A 25,282-nucleotide genomic window follows, 5' to 3' on the forward strand; every position below is an offset into this window, starting at 1 on the left:
TTCAGTTGTGTGTATTGTCTCCAAATGCAATCGCGTCTGCTACGGTCTAAAATTATTCTTCCCCATGGTCAGCCCATATTGTTCTCCTTTGAGTGCTCCAAAGTCTCAGTTGGGATTTAGAAAAGTTTGCTCTCCAGAAAGACTACAGTATATTCTGGTTTTGGGCATGAGTTTAAGGGGGAATCAGTTCTTTACATCTGCTCCTAGTAAGTGCTGGGGATATTAACAGACCCTGAGGAAAACAGTTTTATATGATATTGTAAATACGCCTTCCCCATCACAGGCACATATGAGGCTAGCATCCCTGCTCCAAAGAGCTCAGTGTCTTTGGAGGGCAAACCATTAAATCTTTATTACCGCATGCAGCGCTGGCTGTTTTGTAGAGTCGATGGGAGAGTTATGACAATTAAGGCAACAGAAGTTGTGGCTGAAAGCACCCTTGCAATGAGTCTTTGCTTTGAATACAAAGTATTGAGGAGGGGAGGTAAGACGATAGAATCGGTTGTGAAAATAAAGGATGTGTAGATTTATATATAAACAAGGGGTAGTTATGAAGTAGCATATGATCAAACTAATGTGCACGGTAAGGGAGCACGGTAAACTTAACATGACATTTGACTCTTGTTTAATTAAAAACTACTGTGAAGGCTGTGGAAAGTCAGTGTGCATGACTACCCTGTTATAATTGGAACTTCATGGCAATAATTAAAATTGAAGGAGAGGGCAAAATCTCTCTTCTTATTCTTCTGCTGAAGTTGCTGGGTGGATGCACGTTATTGTAAGGATCGATAGAACAGAGCTGTACCTTTTTCTCAGAAAAAAAAATTGGACATTTCAATTCTTGGCGTTTACTTCACCTTTTTACTTTTTTGTTGATACAGGTTTCCAAATGCCAGATTTGTTTTTAATTACTACTTGAAACAACATTTCTATTTATAGGTATTAGAATATATTTTAATCACATCTGAATACCAGTGAAATGTCAGGGGTTCTATAATGGGAAGAGGAATTAATAGGGAGATAGATCAAAGCAATAGCTGTGGTGTTGCTGCTTCATGCCTCTGAATTGTAAGCACCAGGCTACAAGCTTTGGTTTCTCAGGTTTTTCCTTTCTCTCCACTTTCATGCTTTCTTTTTTCCTTGTGGTGTCACATAAAAATACACAAGTGACCTGTCAGAATTTTTTCTTTTTTTGCAAAAGAACCCACAGAATTCCAGCATCAGTCAAAGGAGCATAATCTCAATTTTATTTTACAAGGTGAAACCAAGGGCTTAGCAGACGTTGAGAAGTACAACTAAGATAACGTTACCATTAGCATTTTACCAGTCATCAGACGCCAGACACCTGCAGTCCTTTAAAGGGAATGTTAGCTTACATGCCCTCATGTACCTGAGGAGAGGACTTTTTAATGGCTCTTTTTCTAGTATGTGCACAGGGGATTTTTCTTGTCATGACCCAGGGACAAAGAACCACAGTCCAAGCCTATGGCGAAGCTGTTCTTATCTAGATTTGATTTGTGAAGACATTAATCACTTAAAGTGATCCTGGTGTGTTACTGGAGTTCAAATGTTCTCAGTAACTGAATGTCAGAAACGGATCATTAAAAATACAAGCAGAAAAAACTGCAGGCAGGCCAATAAGAAAAGAAAGCTATCAGTGTCAGAGGTTTCATTCAGGAATTTTTTTAAGTAACGTTGTCACCTGTGTTCCATCCAACAGGAGAAAGTTAAGAAATACAACTTTTTTTCTGATTTTTAACAAGTAGTGTTCAAGTTCACATTGATCTTCCAGTAGGGATCAGCAATGATATGGCCAGTAGTATATGAGACTGGTACAGAAAGTAAGGTTTTTTGTATTTTAAACAAAGTTTGGTCTTAAAAATTGTACATAAAAAGTACATACTCCAGATTTGGAAGGCTTCCCTGTATGTATTGTAGCTATCTAAAAGGTATGATGCTGTATCTTTTACAGCATCAGAGGGAATATAACTAATAGCATGCATATGTCCTGCTGAGTACTCCTGTGAGGGCAAGAATGTTGCACACTTTGTAGTACTTCTGTGGAAAAAGTGAAGGATTTGGATAGTCTCACCTCATCAGATAAGTGTGTTGGGGGAAGTAAAGGGGACAGTTAGCTACTGGATTTTACTGTTGGGATGAAATTAGTAGAGAACCACCACCCTGTCTCTGCCCGTTTTAAAGGACCTGAATGTTCTGTGTGGGCACTCAGACCTGTCGTGTGCTGACATTGAACCACCACACCGAAGTGAGCCCTGGAAAAGTACTGGAGAAAAGTTGCCCAAGGCAACTGGGTTGAGCTGGGTTGACTGGAAATGAGATACATATGCGTTGGGTTTGTTTTGTCTTAGACTTACTTTGCAGTTCACTGCAAAGTGAAACACAGCTCACCAACTCAAGTTTCACAAATGCTCCAAGAGAGTTCATTATTGGGGGTCGTTTTGTCCTGCACAAGTACAGCATGGGAAGTCCTGGTTCATGTTTCTTACAGCCTTTATATCTGTATTTCTGAAGCGTGTTTGTTTTGACTTTAAAGTTCTGCACACCTGTTGTAAAGCGGTGTGCATCTGGCAGTGCCTGCACTTGGCCGTGGCAACATGCAGGTCTATCCTCCCTCGGTGAAGGTTGCCAACAGCACTGTTTGGTACTCCTCACCACTTGTTAAGGTATGCATGTCCAGTCTTACCCATGTAAGGGCACACTGTACTTCAGAAAGCAGAGGAGAGTTTGCAGCAGGTTATCTGCCTTGTTTTGATTCCTTCTTAGCGGCCAGGAGAGGATAGAGGTGTGAGTCAGCCTTTGCCTGGAATTTAACGGTTGGTCTTTCTCCAAGGAGTGCTCAAGGTGTGTCCTTCCTGTGATCTCCTTAGCAAGTCAGCATAGTTCCTGTCCTCTCTCAAATGAGGTCTCACAACAGATACGTAGCTTCAGAGGTGGGTAGGAGGTCAGTGGTAGCCTCTCCCTGTTAAGACAGACACTGTTTTGAATGCTTCGGCTAAAAAGAAATATCAGAAGTTAGGTCACATATTTCTGATTCACAATAAATAACACATCTCTGACAGCAACCTTTGGGCTGCAAGACCCAGGAATGAGATAATGATGGTTTAATCCCATTTCAAACTGGTCTGGCCCCAGCCTTGGATGCTACAAGAGGCTTGCAGGGCATCTGCCTAATTGCAGAATTTGTGACTCTTTCCTATTTTTTATCTACAACAAATCATCATTTAATTTTCCATTTACTGTTCAAACCTTGGAACATCTGCAATGGCATAAAACAACAAGGTTTTTTCCAGAGATTAAATTCACTGATGTGAATTATTTGAATTGAGCACATCCAATATATCGTTAAATGCTGTTTTGAGAACAGTGAAGGTTTCAAAGTTTAAAGCCATTTTTCCATCATCTCTCAGTGCCTTGAGCCCATCATGGCTCAGACCTTATCAGACAAGTTGGAGGCAATTGCATGGAAGAATGATTGTGTCCTGAGTTTTCTCTTCCTGTTTCCTATTTTCTTGCTGTGTTGCTTCCCACTACATAGTAAGGTAGCTCATAGATAGGCTACTTCTCCATGATGTACCACGTCCTCAGTCCAAGAGAAGCATTATAGAAGCTGGCTGCAGTATGAAGATGACAAAGTCCAGCTGGGAAGTTCAGCTGACTGAGGAGAACTGGGATATGTTATAAAGCAGCTACAGTAGGATAATAGAATTGAAGGAGGGTCTGGCGTTGGTTTTGGTTTGTTTCTTTCTGAGGTGGCCGTTTTTTGCAGATACTTAATTTATTCAATAACGACTGTCTGGCAGAACATGGACAGTTGGTCTATATGGAAAGTTTCCGGTTGCAAGTATTTTTTTAAGTCTGCCTAACCTTGATGACACCTCAGTTAGTATGACGATGCAAGCTTATTTTGTTTGAGCATATGCTGTTGAGGACTGTCATTTTAAAAAATTGGAATCAGTTAGTTACAAATACCTAAAGGCAGTACTGGGAGCTCGCCATAGGACTCGGTGAAATCTGTTAACTAGAAGAACCCTGTGATTATTGCCATTATTTCTGTTCTAACATCTTCATCTGGTCAGGGAGAGGCCTGTAACGTGTGCACAAGGTTGCAGGATGGCTGAGTAGCCTGCAGAATTGTGACAAAAGGCTACAGGGGAAAGAGCCCCAAGGCCACAGGAGAAGGGCAATTGGTGTATGTGATGCTTTCAGTCCTATTTAAGACTTGACGCTATTTCTGCAAGTGTATTCTAGTTGTTGCTGAATTATCTAAGACCTGGTGATAAAAAATACAGAATGTGGATAAAGCAGACAGATTTATGGTGTATTTCCCCAGGATTTTCACTGTAGTTAGCTTTTCTTCCCTACTGCAGGCATTAATTTTTTTTTATAAAATAGCTCGCCTGCACAGCATATGGAAAGTTGCTTTGTTAGTTTTCCTTGTCTCAGCAAATTGGGTGAAATGCTCTTCACTTACATAATGCTTTCCCTGTATTCAGGATCATAATGTGGTATATTTTGGGGAGAGAGGACCGACTATAACTGTTTCTGCAGAAAATGTGAGTAAAATGAGTTAAGATCATAACATCGTCAGTCATGTGGGTGGCATAAAGCCATTCTCACACAACTGCTTCATTGTGCATGAGGTCTGCCTGTGAGACCATGGCTATAAAGTGGTGGCATCTTATTTCACTGACAGAAATCCAGTCATGCTAATACAAACCATATAAGGTGCTTGGCGTACTAAAACTGGTGAGAATTGTGTTTCGGACAAAATAACTTTGATTCATTGATCTTTCCTAGCCCCTGCAAAGCTGGCAGAGGTGGTGGTGCACACGAGTCACAATGCAGTATCTGTCTTGCTGCTTTCCATCTGATGGGGACTGCCTTGAGCTGAGCACATTCTCCCCCTGCCTTATCCAGCTGTCCTGTCCGTTGTGGCCGGGCATTGTTGGAAGGCATCCCCATGGAACAGAGCCCTGTAGAGCACACTCTAAAACGGGATGGGAAGAGGGAACTGCTTGGGAAAGGTCAGTCCATGCTCACAGCCATGGCGCTCGGTGAGCTTTCCTTTCAGCGAAGCCACTAGGCTAGTCCTCCCCCGGGGCAGGGGCTCAAAAGCTCTAGCTTTTGAATAAAATTAGCAATGTGTTGCAAATACCTCCACAGGCTTGCCAGTCCTTCTTGACTGCACAGTGGAGCAACAGCTTGGCACGATTCAGACAGTGGTGGTGCAACTGAACACAATTCTTTGACCTATGTAATTTTTGGTATGAACCACCAATTCAATAGATGAAAAAGGTAACAGCTTGAGCTGATGACATATTACAGGACACTACTTTCTTCAGAAGATAAGTCAATACAATAATTTTTCTGTTTCTGCAAAAGTAAAAATAGTTTCTGTATTTATTCCATGTTGAAACATACAGCTTATGATTCAATTTCAACTCAAGTCAGGAGGAGATGCCTTAATGTGTATATGAGAACATGTTTTGCGGGACTTACAAAGCTGCTCTGGAAATTTATCATGGATGCAAAATAAATTTCACCTACCTTTTCCTTTCTTAGTGTTATATTCAGGGCATTATTGTGGCACTGGAGATAGGTAAGATTATGTTGACTAATTTTGTGTTTGCAATTGAATTGCAATTAGCAATTCAGTATTTAGGAATTAGGAACCTAGAGAAAGCTCTGTAGAGCAGTCAGCCTGCATGCCAGATTTGTTTCTGGAATAAATCTGATTTGAGGTTTGTATACACAACCATAACTGAGGCAGTATGTTTGTTAAATGCAAAAGAAAGAAAGAATAAATGCAAGTTTTAACTTGAAATCTCTGTACTTGGTTTTTACAAAGTCACACCATTGGTCTGATGCTTTTCACAGTCATCCTCACAGGAATACTTTTTTTTTTTTTTCCTTATCCAGCTGTCCTGTCCGTTGTGGCCGGGCATTGTTGGAAGGCATCCCCATGGAACAGAGCCCTGTAGAGCACACTCTAAAACGGGATGGGAAGAGGGAACTGCTTGGGAAAGGTCAGTCCATGCTCACAGCCATGGCGCTCGGTGAGCTTTCCTTTCAGCGAAGCCACTAGGCTAGTCCTCCCCCGGGGCAGGGGCTCAAAAGCTCTAGCTTTTGAATAAAATTAGCAATGTGTTGCAAATACCTCCACAGGCTTGCCAGTCCTTCTTGACTGCACAGTGGAGCAACAGCTTGGCACGATTCAGACAGTGGTGGTGCAACTGAACACAATTCTTTGACCTATGTAATTTTTGGTATGAACCACCAATTCAATAGATGAAAAAGGTAACAGCTTGAGCTGATGACATATTACAGGACACTACTTTCTTCAGAAGATAAGTCAATACAATAATTTTTCTGTTTCTGCAAAAGTAAAAATAGTTTCTGTATTTATTCCATGTTGAAACATACAGCTTATGATTCAATTTCAACTCAAGTCAGGAGGAGATGCCTTAATGTGTATATGAGAACATGTTTTGCGGGACTTACAAAGCTGCTCTGGAAATTTATCATGGATGCAAAATAAATTTCACCTACCTTTTCCTTTCTTAGTGTTATATTCAGGGCATTATTGTGGCACTGGAGATAGGTAAGATTATGTTGACTAATTTTGTGTTTGCAATTGAATTGCAATTAGCAATTCAGTATTTAGGAATTAGGAACCTAGAGAAAGCTCTGTAGAGCAGTCAGCCTGCATGCCAGATTTGTTTCTGGAATAAATCTGATTTGAGGTTTGTATACACAACCATAACTGAGGCAGTATGTTTGTTAAATGCAAAAGAAAGAAAGAATAAATGCAAGTTTTAACTTGAAATCTCTGTACTTGGTTTTTACAAAGTCACACCATTGGTCTGATGCTTTTCACAGTCATCCTCACAGGAATACTTTTTTTTTTTTTTCTTTTTCTCTGCTCTTCTCCTGATACTTTCCCTAGCAAATGCTAGGAAAGAGTATCTCACTGTCATGGAAATGATTCCCATTTTCATGAGCTAAGGGGCTCATTTCAGAGTACAGTGGACTATCCCCATCTCCTACCAGGGAAATGCGTCAATCGGAGCAGCAGCCACTTGTCAAAAGGTCCTCTGTGATCTTGATATGTTTTGAGTTTTCACTCTGTTTATTTGTGTTGCATCTAAATGCAATTTGCAGGCTCTTTGCTCTTTGGCACAGGTGGTACTAATATTACTACTAGTAAAGATGTTTTTTTACAGATGTGCATTTGCAGGAGTTGGATTTTTTTCCCAGTGAAAGGAACTTTGAAATGGTTGCTTCTTAGGAATATGGCACTTGTTTCCCAAAAATGAGGCCCAAGATTCAGGGTGAGGCTAAGAAAATGGGAACAGGCTGAGGGAAAAACATTTCCAGTGACAGCAGTGGGAGCTGTCCCCCAGGTCTGACCCTGGCTCACGTGCCCTCAGTGACGACCCGGACTCGTAACGGAGTGGATGTGTTAGGATGGATCTGTAAGATTAACCAAAGGATAATCTCAAGTAGCTTTTCAGGTTTGTTTTGTTTGTTGCTACATGCAAAGTACGGGGGCTTTTCCATCCACTTGAGAAGAACAGAAAATCCCTCCATCAGCATTAGCTCTCCAAAGGGCATGATCAGAGCACAAGATTTATGGCGCACTGGAAATAGCTTTGCACCAGTCAGCATTCCCAATCCCGCACCCCTCCAGGAGCCAACAGCAACACGTTTATTCCAAGTGATCTCACTCCCTGCTGGGTGGCATCAACAGAAGTTTCCAAGCTCTGGACTGGTGCCATTACCGGCACCATTCACTTATAGCCCCTTATTTTTCTAACTGGTTTGGGGACTTAATTTTGTCCTTATCCAGGAGCCCAACAGCTTAGCCAGACTTAGAAAGTGGGAGAGCTGTTGGTAAGAGGGGACCAAATGTGGAATTGGGTTGGTTTGGGTTTGTTTTTTTACTGTTTATCCAAAGAATCCATGGAGGAAGGGATTGGAGATAGTTCCTGCTTTTCTATGCCCTGTTGTCCAGGCAGGAAACCGAAGTGGTGGAGTCTTCTTGGCTTCTGAAATCAATCCCAAAGGTGCTCTGAATTGGGTGCAATAGCTTTATATGAAGTTTTATACAGTATTTCTGTGTAAGGCAATACAAAACTAGCACTGTAATGCACACTGTTTGGCCTTGTCATGAAATCTAAAAGGTTGCTCTGTTTGCATGTATGTGATAGCACTGCCACAGCAGTCAGGATGTCAAGGACAACATAGTTTTAAAAATACAAACAAAAGCTCCAGCTATCAGTGGTAGGGTATTTTTGTTTCTTAAGAAGCTGTAGGGATTTTTGTGCTTGTGTGCTGCATCCTCTTTCTTTTTGTGTTTGGTTGGGTTTTTTAATTCTGAAATAAAACACCCAACCCAAATACTTTTTTATTTAAAATAAACTTATTCTGAAGCTATGTCTGAACAGCTCATTTAGTACTTCTCACGCCTGTATAAAGGCTGACTGCAGATGCAGGTTATGCCTGGGTAGGACCACAGATTTGGAAAAAATCTGCTATGCTACAAGTCCATGAGGTCTAAATAGTGCAAGAAACAGGACAATATCAAAACTGCTAACTGTAGCTAACTGACGTCACTGCCTTACCCACACCGATGTGGTCCCACCCCGAGTCACCGACTTAATACTGTGTGGGTAAAAGTCGGCTGTCCTCCTTTCAACTCTGTGCCATTTGAATACCTTTTGGGTTACAGTGTCCTGGAGAGGAGTTTCATTGTGTTCCACGTGGGGTAAGCATCATCCTAAGCAGCAACGGTCACTGTGTTCTGTGGGGCAGGGATTAAAAGAGGAGAAGATGACTCAAAAATCTGAAACATGGAGTAAAATCTAGATGTTCTCATTCCAGGAATGAGCGTGTTTCTTCTGAGTTTATAAAATCGAGATATATTTCACTTAAGAATTTTTGCTGGGGGTTGGGGAACAAGGGGTGTGTGAGAGTGATGTGAAACATCTTAGAGTCAAAATCTTGTGCTTAATTATAATGAAAATTGGAAGCAAAGTTATACACCATGCAAACTTGGAAGGATGGGAGCATAGAGTGGGTAGGCTGGCTGTGGCCTAAGCTGTGTAAAACCCAGGCAGCGACGTTGTTCATTGCCTGGAATTTGAGTCTCATTTTCATATGGAGCCCCAGATTCTTTCTGGGACAGTAATCTTGCCTGGAAATCACAAATGTTTGGACCACAGTCACTGTAGGAGACCAGAGATAAAAGGCAGGCACTTTTTTTTTTTGCCTTACAAGAGGGAGGAGATAGAAGTAGAGGGGTGGAGAGAGGGGCATAAGCAAAGGGGATGGCTTACTGCTGCCTTGATGCTTGCAGCAGCCTTTCCTTTTGCTGAACGGGAGTTATAATTTAATAATAATTGGTAACAGACTGTTGATGTGCTTGATCTCCAACTTTTCAGAGTTGGATTTCTGTTTCAGATGTGTGGGTGTTTATGTGCCTTTTTCCCACTACAACGTTTGGTTTTATAAGCCCAGCACGCTTTTATGTGCGTGTATAAATAGCTTGTGTTAAAACACATACATAAACACTGTATGGGTAAAAATGCTAGGCAAACTCGGTCCGGAGGCAGCTGGGAGAGACAGCGGTGATGGGAAGTACTTGAATCACTTGCAACATTGATATGAAAAAAAAATGATGGCGATACCAGAGATATTCTAGCCGTTATTGCAGATAGGCGTTTCAGTGCGGTGTTGTAGGGAATGTGATATAGGAGGTGGAGAGGCAGTTGTGGGGATGCATTTCAGGTAAGGCGGGGGTGTACACACATAGGCCCCTGCTGAAGGTATGGGGCTTGTCCCTACTGTTCTTCTTGGTGGAGGCTGCTGTGTGGGGGCGGTTGGACCTGAGGCTGGGATGCAGTCTCCCGTCCCCTCCGTCTGAGGCACAGGATTTCCTAGCAGCCCTGCTCCTGAGAGCCAGCAGTGCCACAGCAGTGCAAAGATCACCCCACATCTCCGGTGACACTGTTAAAAAGGCATCCAGCGACGACTTTTCTGCCACCTCCATCTTGCTGCAAGCTGCGAATGGCACTAACGCTGAGCCAGCAATAACGAGAAGGCAGGGGAAAGGAGGAGCATTTGGTTCCAGTGTAAGTCCTGCGTTTATGTTTTTAATTAAGGCTTATTTTTAAAACCTTTGTTTGTCAAATTAAGCGAGTTTGCCTGCTGTGTTAAACGTTTTCTTACCTCACATGCACTGTGATATAGGAGCTGCTCCGCCGGGCGGTGGGAAAAGCCTTGGGGCCCAGCGGGGAGATGCTCTCCCAGCAGAGGCTGTTGAAGCTGCCGTGGTGGTGGTAGCCCTCTTCTCACCTGGCTGTGCTGTGGGTCACTGTCCCGTCACCACTTTCTTCCTCCGCTGTAAAAGAAGAACAAACACTGGAGGCCAGATCCTGTTGGACGTCTGTCTCCGGTTAGACAGGGTGAGGAGAGCAGGCTGAGGAGCGTTGGGATTATGGAATTAGACGTCCTGGCCGAGTCGCTTGTGCACAGTGACAGCTTTGACACCAGAAGAGAGACACCCCCTGTGCCACCTTTGAAGACGGATTAGACATGGCTTCTTAGTCGCTTGCTTTTTTTGACTTCTCTTGGAGAATCTTCTTCTACTAATGCAGATGTCATTGATCACAGATGGGGCCCACATGGGGAGAAAACTGTCTGGTCCTTAATTGGGAGCTCTCTGTTTGTGAACCCGAGGTGGGGAAGAAAGGGCATTTGTCTTTTCCAGACAAGTGCTCAGCGTGTGTTTCATTGCCAGGAATTAATCTTTTCCTGAAATTCTGCCCTTCAGTCACTGTGCGTTTCTGATCACAGGCAGCAGCGGGGATGCCCTCTGCTCTGCTAAGACTTCCATAAGCAGCATGTTTGGCAATTTCTGGGCTTCTGTGTGCTTATGTGGGTAAGGGCCTCCATACTGGCTGTGGAGAAGCGTGTGTTTTATTTGAAGGTGGAAGTGGAGTCACGTGTTTAGTCTGTGGGAGCTGGAGAGGAGGGATCTGATCAGGTTGCTCTTGAGCAAGGCTGTGGCCCTATGGAAAGCTTTTGACACTAAGGTTCGATTTTCGTTACGTAGAACTGTGGAGGGGAAAGGTTGGGAAGGAAATACATGCCCATAAATGACATTTGTAAGGGTGAGGAGGTTCAAGCCTGCATCTATTGCTAAGTTGAGGCTTGCAAAGCTGTTGGAGCACACTGCCTGACCTGCTGGCACACTTGTGCAGTTACAGCTTCAGATGCTGCCTGTTATTCCACAGTCTGCCATTGACTAAACAACACCGTTTGTTTTTTAAAACCTTGATTGGGCAACGCCTCTCTTTGCTGTTGCTAAACAGAGGCAGCTGCTGCATGAGCTCTACACACAGCACTCCATCACTGCTGTTCTACGGAGGAAGGGGAGATGGGGCTTGCAAAACCCTTCTTCCCTGTTGCCAGCACCCCTCATAGTGCTGGATCTATGCAGAAATACAAATCAGAAAGAGTAAAATGAATTAAGTAGGATATTGCTACCAATATTACCAAAATCTAAAGTCTGGTATCCTGCTAAAATTAGATTTTAAGTTGCTTTTTAATGACCAGTTCATACACCAGGTTTTAAAGTATTTAGACCTCTACATAGCTCTCCTCAAAATGAATTTGCTCCTGACAAAAGTTACTTGATTAGCCAGACCATTATTACCTTAGGGTTTCCCAAATGACCATAGTACATTTTGCTGTGTTGTCAGTGGAAAGGAGGTTGTCCGAGGTGGCAGGAATTGGTACAGGGCTGCCTGTATACTCAGTAATGTCCAACGCAGAGCTTGATGGGGCTCAGTGAACTCAACCAGCCTCAGGTCCACCTGCCCCTATCCCCACTGAACAGCAGGTCCTCCCAGTACTCAAAATGCTGCATAAGTAAAGCTACAAAAAGCCATTTTTTTTTAAATTTGAAGCATTATCATAATTTTGACCCTAGCTCTGGAAAATTAAGTTTATAATACTGAAAAAGAGCATTGCATTGTAAGCAACAGCATTAATTGAACCTTGACATTATGAGGGTCTCGGGGAAAAAAGGTTGCTATCAAAGATGCCTGCTGCTGTGATGCTGTATCTGGGCCATGGTTTATTTGGTCCTGCAGTGTTGTCAGAGCGAGTGCTATGAGACCTCAGAGATAGCTTGGGCTTTGAAAAGTCCAGGAGTTTTTGGTCCAAAATACAATCTCGTTTAAGCCGTTAGGCAGCTTCCTTGCGCGGTCTCCTGAGAAACCCCTGGCATACACTGTAATCACAATTACAGATCGTTGTCAGAATGATGAATCCATTCTGTTCGCATTTGGGCTATGTTTGGTTTTTGGCTATTGAGTACATTTTTTCAGATATTGCCAAAGCGATACTGTGACAGCACAGTTGTAACACACATGGCCGTTTCACTGCTCCTTCTGAGCTGCTTCAGCATCCCTGATCATCTTACTTGGGTAAATGTTATGAAATCAAACTTGCATGCTAAAGCATGCGTACACTGTGACATAAAAGATAGGAATGCCCACTTGAAATTCAAACTATATAGAATGAAAAGTCAATGCAATCTGTCTGGGGTATTAAAGAGTAACTATTTCAGATAAGACAGAGGAAAAAAATTGATTATTAAATGCACTGTAAAATTGGCAATTCTTAAACTGTAATTACTCCATGTTAAGCAGTTGTAAAACCTGGGGTTTAGTCCAAATACTGTCGTGTAATATGTGGCATTGTTCCTTAATTATCTAGGAAAATGATCTAATATTTAGAATCCAATTTAGGTGTAGATAGGAAGAGACCAGAGATAAATGCTTTCAGATGGAACAGAACAGCATTCTGGTACCAGCCTCCTTCTTGTTAATTAAAACTAATCTGTAGTAGCATAGCTTGGTTATTTGAAAAAGTTTCTTTGTATTTTTTCCGCTACAAATTAGACTGGAGTCTGGCCTCCAACGCTCTTAAATTAACATTTAAGATTCAAGTTGTTCTAATTTTTTTTCCAATAGAGTCTGAAACCTGTGTTTTATAAAGATCACATATGCCTCCTACCTTTTAGAAAGGTTCCATTTTGTTGGACAATAGCTCTTACTGTATTTCAAATTACCCCATTTCCTAAGATCTCTAAGTATGTTGCTTTTGTTCAGTGATTTAGATTTGTTGTCTCGTGGCGCCTTTTAAATTGGATCCAGCTATTAGCAAAATGTACTCATTTTCCCTGAAGCTAGTCTTCCATTCTGCAGACCAAAGGCTTAGTAAACTCCAGCTTTTTTCTCCCTTTAATAAAGGCATGGTTTAAATTACTTGCTTTCTAAATCTTATTTGTAGACCTCAGAAGTAAAATATTTATTTTTTGCTTGCATACATTTGATTGAGAACATCAGCAAGCTGGATGATTACAATATAACATACAAAGCTTTCTGTGAGGATGTTTGTTTTAGGCTTGTCTGGTCATTTGTGTGGGGCAGGGGAGAATAATATGGATTAGGTAAAGCAAATTATCACCTGGGTCAGATTTTATTTCTTTTGCTTTAAATTAAGGCTTGTTCAAAAGAGTTTAAAAGTCTTGTTTTTCAAGTATGTCACTGCGAGCTTTTGGTTTGAAAGTCAAGCTATATATTTGTTGCCTTAGATGGGTTTAGTGAGCTTCAAGCACTGTTTCCCAAAAGGTCTTGGCCTAGGTTGCTAAAACAAAGAGGCTGTCTTAGAGCTGGATTATTATTATATTTTATGTAATTATTTATTGTATATAATCTCATGCAACAGTTTGCATTCTCTGAAAACAGACTAAAGCAGCATAGTTTTGGTTTCTCATCATCTTCCATTGCACTGTCAAAATACAGGTGTTTGAGTTGCAAATAATATTGTGCAGTACTGTGTATTTTTCTTAAAATGGAATTAGAAGATAATATGAGGCCACTAGAATTATATGAGGCCACTAGAATTATTTGTAGAAACTGCTGCTCTTAAATATGGGACTCTCTGCTGTCTGACAGGAGCATCCTTTCAAGACATTTCATCTACATGCTAGCCATTACGTAGATCTAGATGTGGTTGACATTTATGAAGATGGAAGAGCTGGTTTCCAAATTTCTTACCTGAGACAGTGAGTGTCTCAGTGTCTTCCTGCCACCAAACTGTGCCTCAGAAATGCACTACTAATATGTTTAGTGTCTTGCAAAACTCACAGTTACAATCTTACTTTAGCTTGAAAAGCTGGTAATGGAGATGTCTGCACCAGCTGCAAAAGCAGGGCAGGAGGAAAGAACAATTTCCAGGCAATGAGGGTCCATCCACAAGAAACCAGAGGTCCCAGCCAGACCTCCATCACCCCCCCAGCCACCTCTCCCCATCCTCAGGAGTACCAGCCATCAGCTGTGGGCTCAGAAGTATAGCCCTCAGCCCAGAATTGGAGGCTGAGAAAATAAATTGCATTTCCAACTTTGGCACACGGGTCCCTGCGGCTGCCAAGGCAGTGAGAGCCTGTGTGGGTGGTTACAGGTGCTGCTTCGGGTCCAGACAGAGTTGTATATGCTGTCTGCCAGCAGTAACAGGAAGGATTGTTGTAAATTACTTTTCAGGTTTAGTTTATATTGTTTATGGTGTAACCAGCCAAAATGACATATGGTGTGCATCTCTGAACCATGCAGAAGAGCACAGAGAAATGTGCGGAGAGAAGACTGGGAGAGGACTAATGAATTCTTATTTTTGCCACTGAGTATTTGCTCCTGGGAAGAAGAGAAAAGCCAAGAAGAGCATACACAGGATGCGGTATGGTTAGCTGGGTCCGACCACATGCTACTTAGTTTTGAAAATTTCCTTTCAAGCCTGGTTTGTTGAAAGCGCGTGTGCACATGACTCATTCATTAGGCTGTGAAGCTGTGGGGCCTGTTTTACTTTTCCTGCTCTGAGCATTGGATGAGACGTTGGGAACCAAGTTTATTTTTTTTTCCATCCCTCTCTTATGTGAATAAAATTCTCATGCTTGTGGCATCAGCCTAGGGCGTGGATTGTACCAGAAAAATTATTTCTTTATAGCGTGGGCATCTGAGAAATGGCCGTGTTTGCTTCAGCTGCAGCTCGTGTTAGGTGGCCACCTAGCAAGCCGCCTGGTTCCCCGGCCCTCTGCCCCGCCGTGAGAGCATTTGGGGCTTTTTCAGAAAACAGACGCGTAACCTGAGGATAACAGACGTGCTGCCCATAAGCGGCAAAGCGCCAGGACCTCATTTCCCAGGCCTGGAAAAGTGCCAGGATTTGTACTCGCCCTGGGAAAGAAAAGGGGAAAAAAGTGAAAGAGAGAAAGAAAGGCGTGTGCTGTCCCGGATCGCACTCCACAAACAAATAATTCTTCTTTAAAACTCTTTGAAAGGAGATATTGCCGAGGACAGGAACCCTGTGGAGGAAGGAACAAATAAGGAAAGAGGCACAACGTCATTTTCTGTGTTTTCCGAAGTCATCAGGATTCAGATGATCAGGCCACAATACAAAAGTAAGGCAGACGTACACAACGTTAGTATGTGAGGAAGTACGACCACGTGAAGTTCTGCTCTCCATGCAGCTATGGTGGTCGCACCAGGAAAGGCAGGTTGGGGACAGGACATGTGTGTGCTGCACGAGCCAGGTCCTTGCTTATTGAAAGTACTGAGAAATTTGGGTCCTAAAGTGTTACGACCTCCTCCTTTAGGAACAGTAAGTATTTTAATAAATGCAGGGGGGAAAACAGCTGCACCAGGAATTATGCAGCAAGCCCCAAATATTCTCACTGAAGGCACAGTTTGCGATCTTGAGTAGACATGGAAACTGAACTTGATTGCTTATCTCCTGGCTAAGGGCTGTAGCTGCTGGACCATGAGATATAGATGAGCAGTAGTCACAGGAGAGGACCACAGTCCCTTTCTCCTCCTCATGTTCCTCATGCATGTTATGCAAAGACATAAGGAACTTATTTCATTTTTTTTAATATGTGACAGAAGGTGCAGAATAAAGTGTGTCAGAGGAAGATATAGAACCTTTTAAATGTGTTTGTATTGTGTATGGTTAACTCACGTTACAGATGTAATTTTTGAGCCCTGAAGATTTGGTTCAGGCATGGAGCTGGCTTGGTGCTCTGAGAAGCACTCTGTAACAAAGCTGGATTTCCTGGGAAGATTTACTGGTGAAACGTTTAGTGTTTCTGGGGAGAATCAGCAGCTGGGTACGCTTCATGAAGTTCTGCCTTATGGATATGGGCATCTACAGCAAAGCAAATTGAATCTTGGAAAGCTATTTACTTCTGTAGATTTAGCTCTGGTTCCACTTGCAGGAATCTTAACAGCTGTTATTTTGTCAGCAGAAAGCTCTAAGAGACAGCTTGCTTTCCCTACCACGCACTGCACTGTATCTTACGTGCTGAGAGTGCAACCTCCGCTCGGCCACAAAACCCCCAACCGTTTTGTCTCATTCGTAAGTCGTGTTCAGACTATTTCATGTAAGAGATCAGATGGAAAGAGATAGCAGGTACCCAAAAAGGACTCTTCTGGGACCTGTGAGCATTTATCACGTGTTAATTATGCTAATGTATTAACATCTAATTACATACGTCTGTGAAATTTTTCCCGAGATGTAAAGTTGGCAAAGACTAGGACGACAAGGAAAGTATTTCCAGATACCTTATTTCCAAAACCAAAAATATACTTGAGTGACTTTTTCCCCTCCCTTTCTGGCTTCCATTCTCAATGTTATCAGTACATCTGTCATTCAGAAAAAGGTTCGTGTGCTGTTACTTGATACGAGCACAATTTGGACTCAGTTTTGAAAAATACTAGAACTGCTAACATTTTACTGTTGCTATGAAAGGTGATTGTTACTAGGTGCCCTGTCATTTGAAAGATGGTAAGACCAAAGGTTGAAGCAGAAGGATTGGGAGGGTGGGAGCAGTTTATTACACTTGACTGTTTGCCTTTAGGATCAGTGCTGAGCCACAAATGGAATATAAAATGTTAGGTTGATCACTGCCTACGACAGAGGAGGCCTTGCTGGGGAGTAAGGTGATGCTTATACCACAAGAGTGGCTAAGAACACAGTCAGAAATTTGAAGACAACAAAAACCCATGTGTAATTCGTGTTCACACTACTTAAAATATTTTAATTGTGATTTGCTTGAAAATTTCCTTACTTTTCATTACAGTATGTTAATTACTTGTTTTTTCAATGTGTGTTTGGTAGAACAGCCCATTTTTTGAACTGTAGATGGATTTTAAACACTTTTTAAGGTGCTTAAAATCGATTGCAGGCAAAGATATGGTGGCAAAACTGTGTTTCATTTAACGGAAAGCTCTCTGTTTCATGATGTCATTTCTAACTCTTATCCTTCTGGCATGGATTTAACATTGCTACAGAATTATATTCAAGCCTTTTTATCACTTAGAGTATACACTTACGTAGGAGAAATAGCCAGTTATATCTTGTTCCAGATATCCTTCCAGATGTTGGCAGTCTTAATCTCCTTCCCCTGCCACCTTCTAACAGCGTAAAATAAATTACCTCTAACCTAAATTAAAGGGGAAAAAACTGTCAAGACTGGAAACAGTGGAGGTGAAGGTGCTGCAGATCTGTGCCCCTGTCTGGGTCAGTTTACTAACACGGAACCAGGAGTTTGCCTTCGGGTGGTCTGGGTTTGCAGAGCGCAGGCTCACGCGCAGAGAGCACTCCATCTCTGCCCAGCTTGTTGACCAGTGTCAACAGGCATCTGCCTGGCTGTGGGAAAGAAACTCCAACCCACCCAAAAACCCAAACCCAACAACAACGACAAACCCAGACTGGTTAGAGATGTGTTGTTTATCAATACTCACACAGTACTCATACAATACAGCTTTTTGGGGTGGTTTTTTTTTTTTGTTTCCCCTAATATTTTTTTCCTTTCCCAAAGGTTCGTCATCGGTGGTGTGAACTTGTTGTTAAACACAAGTACGTGCCTGGGTATGGAGATGTCGAGACATTTCTCAGAGAAGATCAGGTCAGTTACATTTAATGAGTGTTTTCAAAATAATCAACTTTTTGACACCTTAGTGTGAAACTAAAAAAATTATTTTAATATATTTTCTTCCTGCAGTTTGTCAAAAGCTTGACTGCCTATTCAATGTTTTGCCTCCCCCCCCCGCCTTAAACACTGTAGTTTACTAGGGGTATTCAGCCCCACCTAAGCATGCTAGGTGGTGAAACAGGATAAATCCCCTCCTCTCCTTCCATTATGCAAGCCAGAGGTAGGTAGCAAGGAAGATAATTCCCAGGATTGGGTCCTTTTGCAGCATGGCAAAGGCAAGTCTAGCTGTGAATGTTAACGCATGTAGATATGAGCTAGGTGCAACGTAGTCGTGTGGTGACTTCAGTCTTGAAAGTCTTCTCCAGAAGACTTCTCTGAAAACTCTTCTCCAGAAGGAGAAACATAGCACAACGACATACCTTTCCCGTGGTTAGGGACATGATACCAGAACATTTTCAAGGTCTTAAAAGACTGGCCATAAATGACGTCGTTAGTATGGCTTTTTAGCTACACCATTGTGAACTTAAAATTCTAATTTACCTCTGCCTTGTTCTTTCGATTTCACTTTCATTTATGTTTATTCACTATGAACTGTATAAAATTGCAATAATCACTGCCTAGGATGACTGTTACATATTTAAGATAATGTAAAAAATAGAAAATGTTGCAAGATATGTTAAAGTCTAGGCGAGATGTTAATGTCTTTACCTTTTATGTTGACAGTGAAAAAAAGCCATTTACAGCCAATGAAGTTTTTGTGTTTTCAGGCAAAAATATTTTGTCACAACAGCACAATAAAGTTATTGCAGTCTCAATAAAGCTTCAGACCTTTCTTCCAGCTCTGAAGTATACCTGCTATTTATATCCCAGCCGATAAACAGGCCCCCGACTTCCTGGCAAGCTCTTCATTTTATTTAAAAAAAAAAAAAGGGAAAAAAAAGAAAAAAATGCTTAAAATAACATTATTTATGAAAATAAGGAGCGTATATATTGTGCATATTTTAATCCTATGAAAAGATGGAGATAACCACCAGCAGAAGTCTGGGGCAGGCAGGAAATCCTTGAGTTCATAAAACCAAACATACTGAATAGCATTATGTTTGGAACAGACACTATGCCAAATAAAGACTAACATTTTCTGCAGTGCAGGGAAATAATTTTTGCAACATTTTTTTATGGAATCTTCAGTATCTTTCATTTCCTGTACTCCAGCAGCGCATACAGTTTATGGTACGACTAGCTACTGGAGTGATTACAACTGAAGTAAGAGCAGTTGCGTGTCCTTACTAATCATGAAAGACTTGATTTTAAAAAAAGTCTGTGAAAAATGCAAATGTGACTATTTAAACCCTTTTCAGGACTACAAAACCCGAGTGTGTTTACTGCATATTAATATTTAGGCTTGGGGGGAAATTATTAACGCTGGGTAGAGAAGGTAATTCCTATTTGTAACAAAATCCCAACATTTTGAAGTTCTCCATGAAAGCGGGTGGAGCCCAGCTCCAAGGCTGTGTGCATGCCTGGTGTGCCAGACCCTGAAGCAGCTGCAGACCCTGGTAATTTGAGTTCTTGGGTCTCTGGATAGAAGAGAGCCCTCTTCGGGGACTGGCAGCAAGACTAGCAGGTTGCTACAACATTTTCCTTTAATTTCAGTCTTTGTTCAACTTTAAATTTCCCTTCTTGTTGAAGTTAATTTTTGTAAGGCTTACCAGCCAATGCTAGAAGTTGTGAGGAATAGTATTAAAAATTGTTTTTTTCAGTGCTGTCCAAATTTTTCCTCTCCTGCAACTGTCCAAACATTTAAGTACAACTGTAAAAGTCAGTGTGCTAAGCTGCTAATATTTTGTCACGTGTGTAATCCTATTTTGATAAGTATGTCTTAACGCTTACTGAATTCCTGTAATTAGGTGAAAAGATTGTATCATCAGAAAAAAATGGCAATCCCCAGTGTGTTTCCCATTAGCACTGTTAGCCAGTTCTTTTCTACCTCCTGTCAAAGGGGCCTGGATCTCACCACCAGGTGCCCTGTTATCTTTCTTCACAGCTGCTATGTCCAGCATGAGTAGATGGGAAAAGCCTGTCTTCTTACCAAACCAGAACTTGTTCATCTGCAGCTGTATCTCAGGTGTAAAGAGAAGAGTCTGAAACACAGACCCGATCGCATTCAGCTGATGTCAAGTTACGGAATTGCCAAATAGGAATTTTAGAGTGTACTGTTTTGGTTGGTGTCCTTTTTATATGTGTGTATGTGTCTAAACATCCCAGCTGGAATGAAAGTCTGTATCTCGTTGAAGGAAGGGCAAGTTGTTTTCTTAAGGGGCATTTGGAAATATTTCAGGTAGTGGATGAAAGAAAACAGATTTCAACTTGAAAAGTGGCAAGAAGAATGAAGTGAGAAAGCGTTTTCTTGTCACAACATAACATACACCTCTTATATTTATATTCTGTTCTTACGTACTCAATACAACATACAGATAACCATCCCCAGGCTAAAGAGACCGAGAGAAGGATGGGTGGGGGGCAGGGTAGGTGCTATGTAGAGTATATGGTATTTTCTGTGTTTTGAGTTATCTGTTTTATTTTGGTTTTAATTGAATGAGCACTAGGAGATCAATGGAGTGAAAACTAGCTAACTAGTCATTACTGGTGATAGGATGCCTGTATGTTCTGTTCCTCTTTCAGGCAATGGGTGTGTATCTCTATGGTGAATTAATGGTGAATGAAGATGTGAAACAACAAGAACTTGCACATAAATGCTTTGCTGCAGCACAAGAACATATGGATGCGTCCTCAGCCAAAGTGGTTGCGGAGATGTTATTCTAAAGAGGTGATTTTTCTTTTTAAATTAAACACCCTGATTTTGCACAGCTCACTAAAAATAGTAAACTTCGGCATACCATGCAGCTTGTGGCAGCTTAGCTCCAGAAGTAACTCTTGTTAAATATCTTGCCTTTTTTTTTTTTTTTTTTCTGTTTTTTTAAGCCCAGATGCTGGAGCAGTGAGTTAGATAGATATGTGTAGGCACTAGCTGGAGAGCATGGAGCATGGCTTTGTTGTAAACTTTGTAATGGACTGTACGAGAGGCAACTCTAAGTCCAAATGGCCAGAGAAGGCCAGGGTCCACCTGCAGTTATTTCCCATTCTGTATTCTTAACTCTGCTTACAGAACTCGCAATTGTGCAAGGAGCATTTCTGTTTAACTGCAAGTTGACTTCATAGTCAGCACAGTCTTTGAAAAGAATCTGAGCCAATGTGGAAGTACGAAGCTGTGCACTCGGAAGCAGATCTGACTCATGTGAGAACAAGCTGATAATTCAAATGTTTTTGTGTTAAGTGTAGTGAGGCCTTTGAACACTGATTACAAGGTAAGAAGAGTAGCCTTATCATGAAGAAGCTGCTTAATATCATACATAACCTACGTTGTTTCTGAACTTAACGGGGAGGAATCACCAGAGAAAAAGCAGAATTGCAAGAAATAATCACAAAATGAAGATTGCTGCAGGCTATAAACTGGTAATTTGCAAAGATATTCTCCGTTTCTCAGTCTGTGTGAGTAGCTGGAGGTAACCTTACAGTGTGTGTACTTGCATGTTTAACACATAGCCAATTAGGACGGGCATGAAGGTCTCTTCCAGGATAGCATACCTCACATTTTTGCTCAATGATATAACCCATCTGCCAGACTGATTGCCTTGGTTGTTCACATAACTTTACAGTTGATTTGGGGTATCAAAATTCAGATGTCTAATTTGGCAAAATCATCATTTTCTAATTAGTATTGAGCAGAAATCTTATGTTCTCCTGTTCAAGCCTGTACATGTAGCAGTACTTGATAGTGAGTTTCACTTGAATTTCAGGTGTTTATTTCTATGGCATACAGCAGATAGATACTAAGAAAGCATGCTTGTTTATGAACAGCCATGTTGTTCTGTATAGATAAGAACTGTGCCTGCCACAAAAACCTTTTGGGAAAAGTGGATTAGACTGTAGAGTACCAGGACACCAGTTACGGCGTAGGAGGTTTGCTTTCTAAAACAGGTAGGGCTAAGAGACTTCCGTGTGTGCTCCCAGTTATCAAGGACCCACAGGAATTTGAGTTCTGTTCAACCATTTTTAGTCTGGTAGATACATACCTTCAAGTGTTTGAAGGCCACAAACATTGAGATGCAGTTTGTTCTGGTACTGCTGAACTTGGAACTATCTTCCTGCGCTTTCAGTAATAAAATAAAAAATCAAAATTTCTACAAGCTTCTGGTGGTAAGTACCTAGTACAGGAAAATTAGATGGTATGTATGTGTTAGCGTTAGTCTAGAATTGCCTGTTGGACTTTGCAGTGCATGGTGAGCTGTAACATAAAAGCTAAAGATACCGTTATGAGAACAACACTCTGTGTGACTGCACAGCTTTCTTTTAATGTTGTGGCTGTTTGGGTTCCTGGCATGATGATTTGTGATTTAAGATTAAAATCACATTGCCAGGGATTACCACACAGCCATGACCACAGCTGCTAGTGTGAAACTCACCATAACTATGCAATCCGTGCACAGTGTGGAATCCTCTCCCTCCATTAAAAAAAATAAAATAAATAAATAAATAAAAATAAAAAAAGGAAAGCAGCAGATGCATCACGGAAGAACCTCAGCTGATAATTAGCTATACTGAGACGGAGACCTCTCTGTCAAGGTGCAGAGCTTAGCTGATTGGTGAACAGTGATTGTTTCCCTCTTTGTTCACAGTGGCTAAGTTCTGCACCTGAGGAGAAAGGGAGAGGAGACTTTGCTTAATGCCAGCCTGCGCATGGTGGAGAGCATTTACTGGCTGAGATACATTGCTGCTGAGTGGGCAGACTTACGATAAATGGGTGTGTGTGAGATGCAGTGCATCGAGGGTGAGAGGCAGGGATGACTTGGGGAGGACTCCTGGTTTCAGTGGAGAGTAAACAGCGCTCCTTAAATTCCTGGTCTGGCTACAAATGTAAGGCATCACCTACAGTAATTTGGTTACCATGCTTTTCTAAAGGTCAGAGGGAATAAATGTTTGTGACTTCGAACTGGAATTGTCTATAAAGCTCTGTTTTGTAGCCTTCTCTGTAACGGATGCTGTCTCTGCAGCTGTAGCTTAGCACTGTGTGTCATTTGCAGGAATTGGTTGTTTCCGACTGGAGCCGCCACTTACGGCTGCTGCTGTTCCAGGCTGTTGATGGACCCGTCCTCCGGTGCCTACTGAGCTGATATCAGTTCTGATTTTACACACTGGCTCAGTTCAGCAGGAACAGGAGTCGAGCCCTAGAGCAAAAAAAGATGTACCTTTTCTAAGAGCCTTTGAGAAATGTTGTTACTATTTTCTCTCAAAAACCGAATTAATACACATTATAATGTCCTGATGTCAAACGCTAGATGGCCTCAGGTAGAAAAGCTACCTCAGTACTGTTTAGAGAACCGTTGGCTGAAGAGGAGAAAGTATGTGGCGATGTAGCACTTCATTCGGTATTGCTCTGGTAACGGACCTCCAGGATTATTTTCAGTGTAACCAGCTAAAAACCAAGAGAATGTGCTTGCACTATTGGATCTTCCCTGTTGCCCCCAGACCTTGTTGTGGTAGCTCTAGAAATCTAAAGTGATCATTGCAAACTCTGTAACCACAGTTATGCTCTACTGGTAACCTAAGAAATAACTCAGTTTGGAAATCTGGAGCAATCAAGAATGCACAGGTAGTCCTTTATCGTGACAGAGTAATAAAACTTTTACTGCTGTTTCCATTGCAGGAAAGATCACAGAGAAACTCTTTTAATATATACCCCGATGGTACTAGGATTTCATTGACCCAAGACATCAAAGGAAGGATTATGTGACTGCTAAAACAATCGGCTGACAGAAACATTTACCTTTCAGTATTTATGGCTTCTAGAGGCTCACTGTAACCAAGAATGCAGGCACACAAAGCAAACTACACACACACGTGTATGTTGCTGTGGATTTAGGTAGTTCTTTGATACAAGAAAATTTGGGTTCATTCCAGTTTGCAGATGCCAAGGACTCTTGATTTGAATGATTTTATGCCCTCCACTAATCTGGCCAACATTAGAAATCTCTGAAATTTGATGAAACTGTATTCTGTACTTAAAATTTTGTTTGTAACTTATATGCCAAAGTAAAAAAACAATATAAAATCAGAGGGAGCTAGGGTGGGGCTGGGGAGGTTAAATGGAAGCTGAAATAGCCTTTGAAAAGTGGCTAGCCATCATCCTGGTGATGGGACTGGACTGAAGGAAAAACAAAGATCAACATTCTCTCTCTGTCTTGTTTAGGTTAACTTCTACCAGAAATGTCAGACCTTCCATTTTCTGAAAATGTCTTCCATACCTCTGTGCTGCTCCTTTTGCACAGTGATATATCACGGGTAGCTCTTCTTTCCTAGGAACCTACTGCTCCACTGGTCAGAACATATCTTAATTGTTCCTTTTAGAGAGTAAGAATTTAAAACACAAAATTTTGTGAACATATTTACTTTGTATGCTATTGTTTTGCATCAAATGCTGTTGTAAAAATAAATATTCTTTTCAAGTATTTGTGGTCTTTCCATTGCACAGTGGTTCAATACTAATTTACAAATTTAGGAAAAAGAATGACCTCATCTCTGCTTTTGCAGTAGGAGGGAAGCAGCTGAAAGTCGTTAGTTAATGAAAATTAAGAAAAATTAAATGTGGTAACTAATTTTTTTTTAAAGTTCTTGTGCTCAGAATCTAAAGTAAGAGCCTGCCTCAACAGTGAGTTCAGTCCAAAGAGTACAGTTCCTCTTTACCTCACTACATTGTTTGACCTCCCCCTTTGTAGGGACACAGTGTCAGTACCCGAATTATGGAACACTCAGCAACTTCTTTCAAATGCAGCAAGAGTGAGGAAGTTGCCCAAGAACAGACTGAGATACCGCCATGACTTCTAATGGAGTTACACTCACAGATGTACTTACTAAGGGATCCCCTTCATAAAAGAGTTACGCTTCATTTCACAGGTTTTTCTGCAAAGGTCAGCAAAGGAAACAGGCTTGCTTTTTGCTTTTTCCATTGTGTAAGGGAAGGAACCCAGAGCTGGATAAGGTTCTTTCACAAGACATGCAGAAATTAAAGATGATGTAAAACTGTTCATAGGCAGTACTGTTAAAACTACACGGCAGATAAGATATTCCACACATTTGCAAATATTGCCA

At 41.5% G+C, this 25,282-nt stretch overlaps 1 protein-coding gene across 9 annotated transcripts in view; it reads left to right on the forward strand.

The window, feature by feature from the left end:
* LOC106884837 (chromosome unknown open reading frame, human C9orf3) overlaps positions 1-24,642 on the forward strand; it is a 230,667-nt gene extending 206,025 nt beyond the window's left edge. For 2 of the 9 annotated variants that reach the window (XM_014936533.1, XM_014936540.1), the window contains exons 15-18: positions 4,515-4,574; positions 17,963-18,049; positions 20,759-20,903; positions 23,841-24,642. In XM_014936533.1, the coding sequence (XP_014792019.1) occupies positions 4,515-4,574; positions 17,963-18,049; positions 20,759-20,899 (288 nt within the window). In that variant the 3' untranslated portion in view covers positions 20,900-20,903; positions 23,841-24,642. Of the gene's footprint in view, positions 1-4,514; positions 4,575-17,962; positions 18,050-20,120; positions 20,298-20,758; positions 20,904-21,242; positions 21,372-21,410; positions 21,590-23,840 lie in introns of those variants that run through there. The other 7 variants (XM_014936560.1, XM_014936573.1, XR_001411305.1 and 4 more) reach the window with 6 other exon arrangements.
* The last annotated feature ends 640 nt before the right edge of the window (positions 24,643-25,282 follow it).

Source organism: Calidris pugnax, unplaced genomic scaffold (assembly GCF_001431845.1).
Source record: "Calidris pugnax isolate Ruff unplaced genomic scaffold, ASM143184v1 scaffold2, whole genome shotgun sequence".
Classification (NCBI taxonomy): Eukaryota; Metazoa; Chordata; class Aves; order Charadriiformes; family Scolopacidae; genus Calidris; species Calidris pugnax.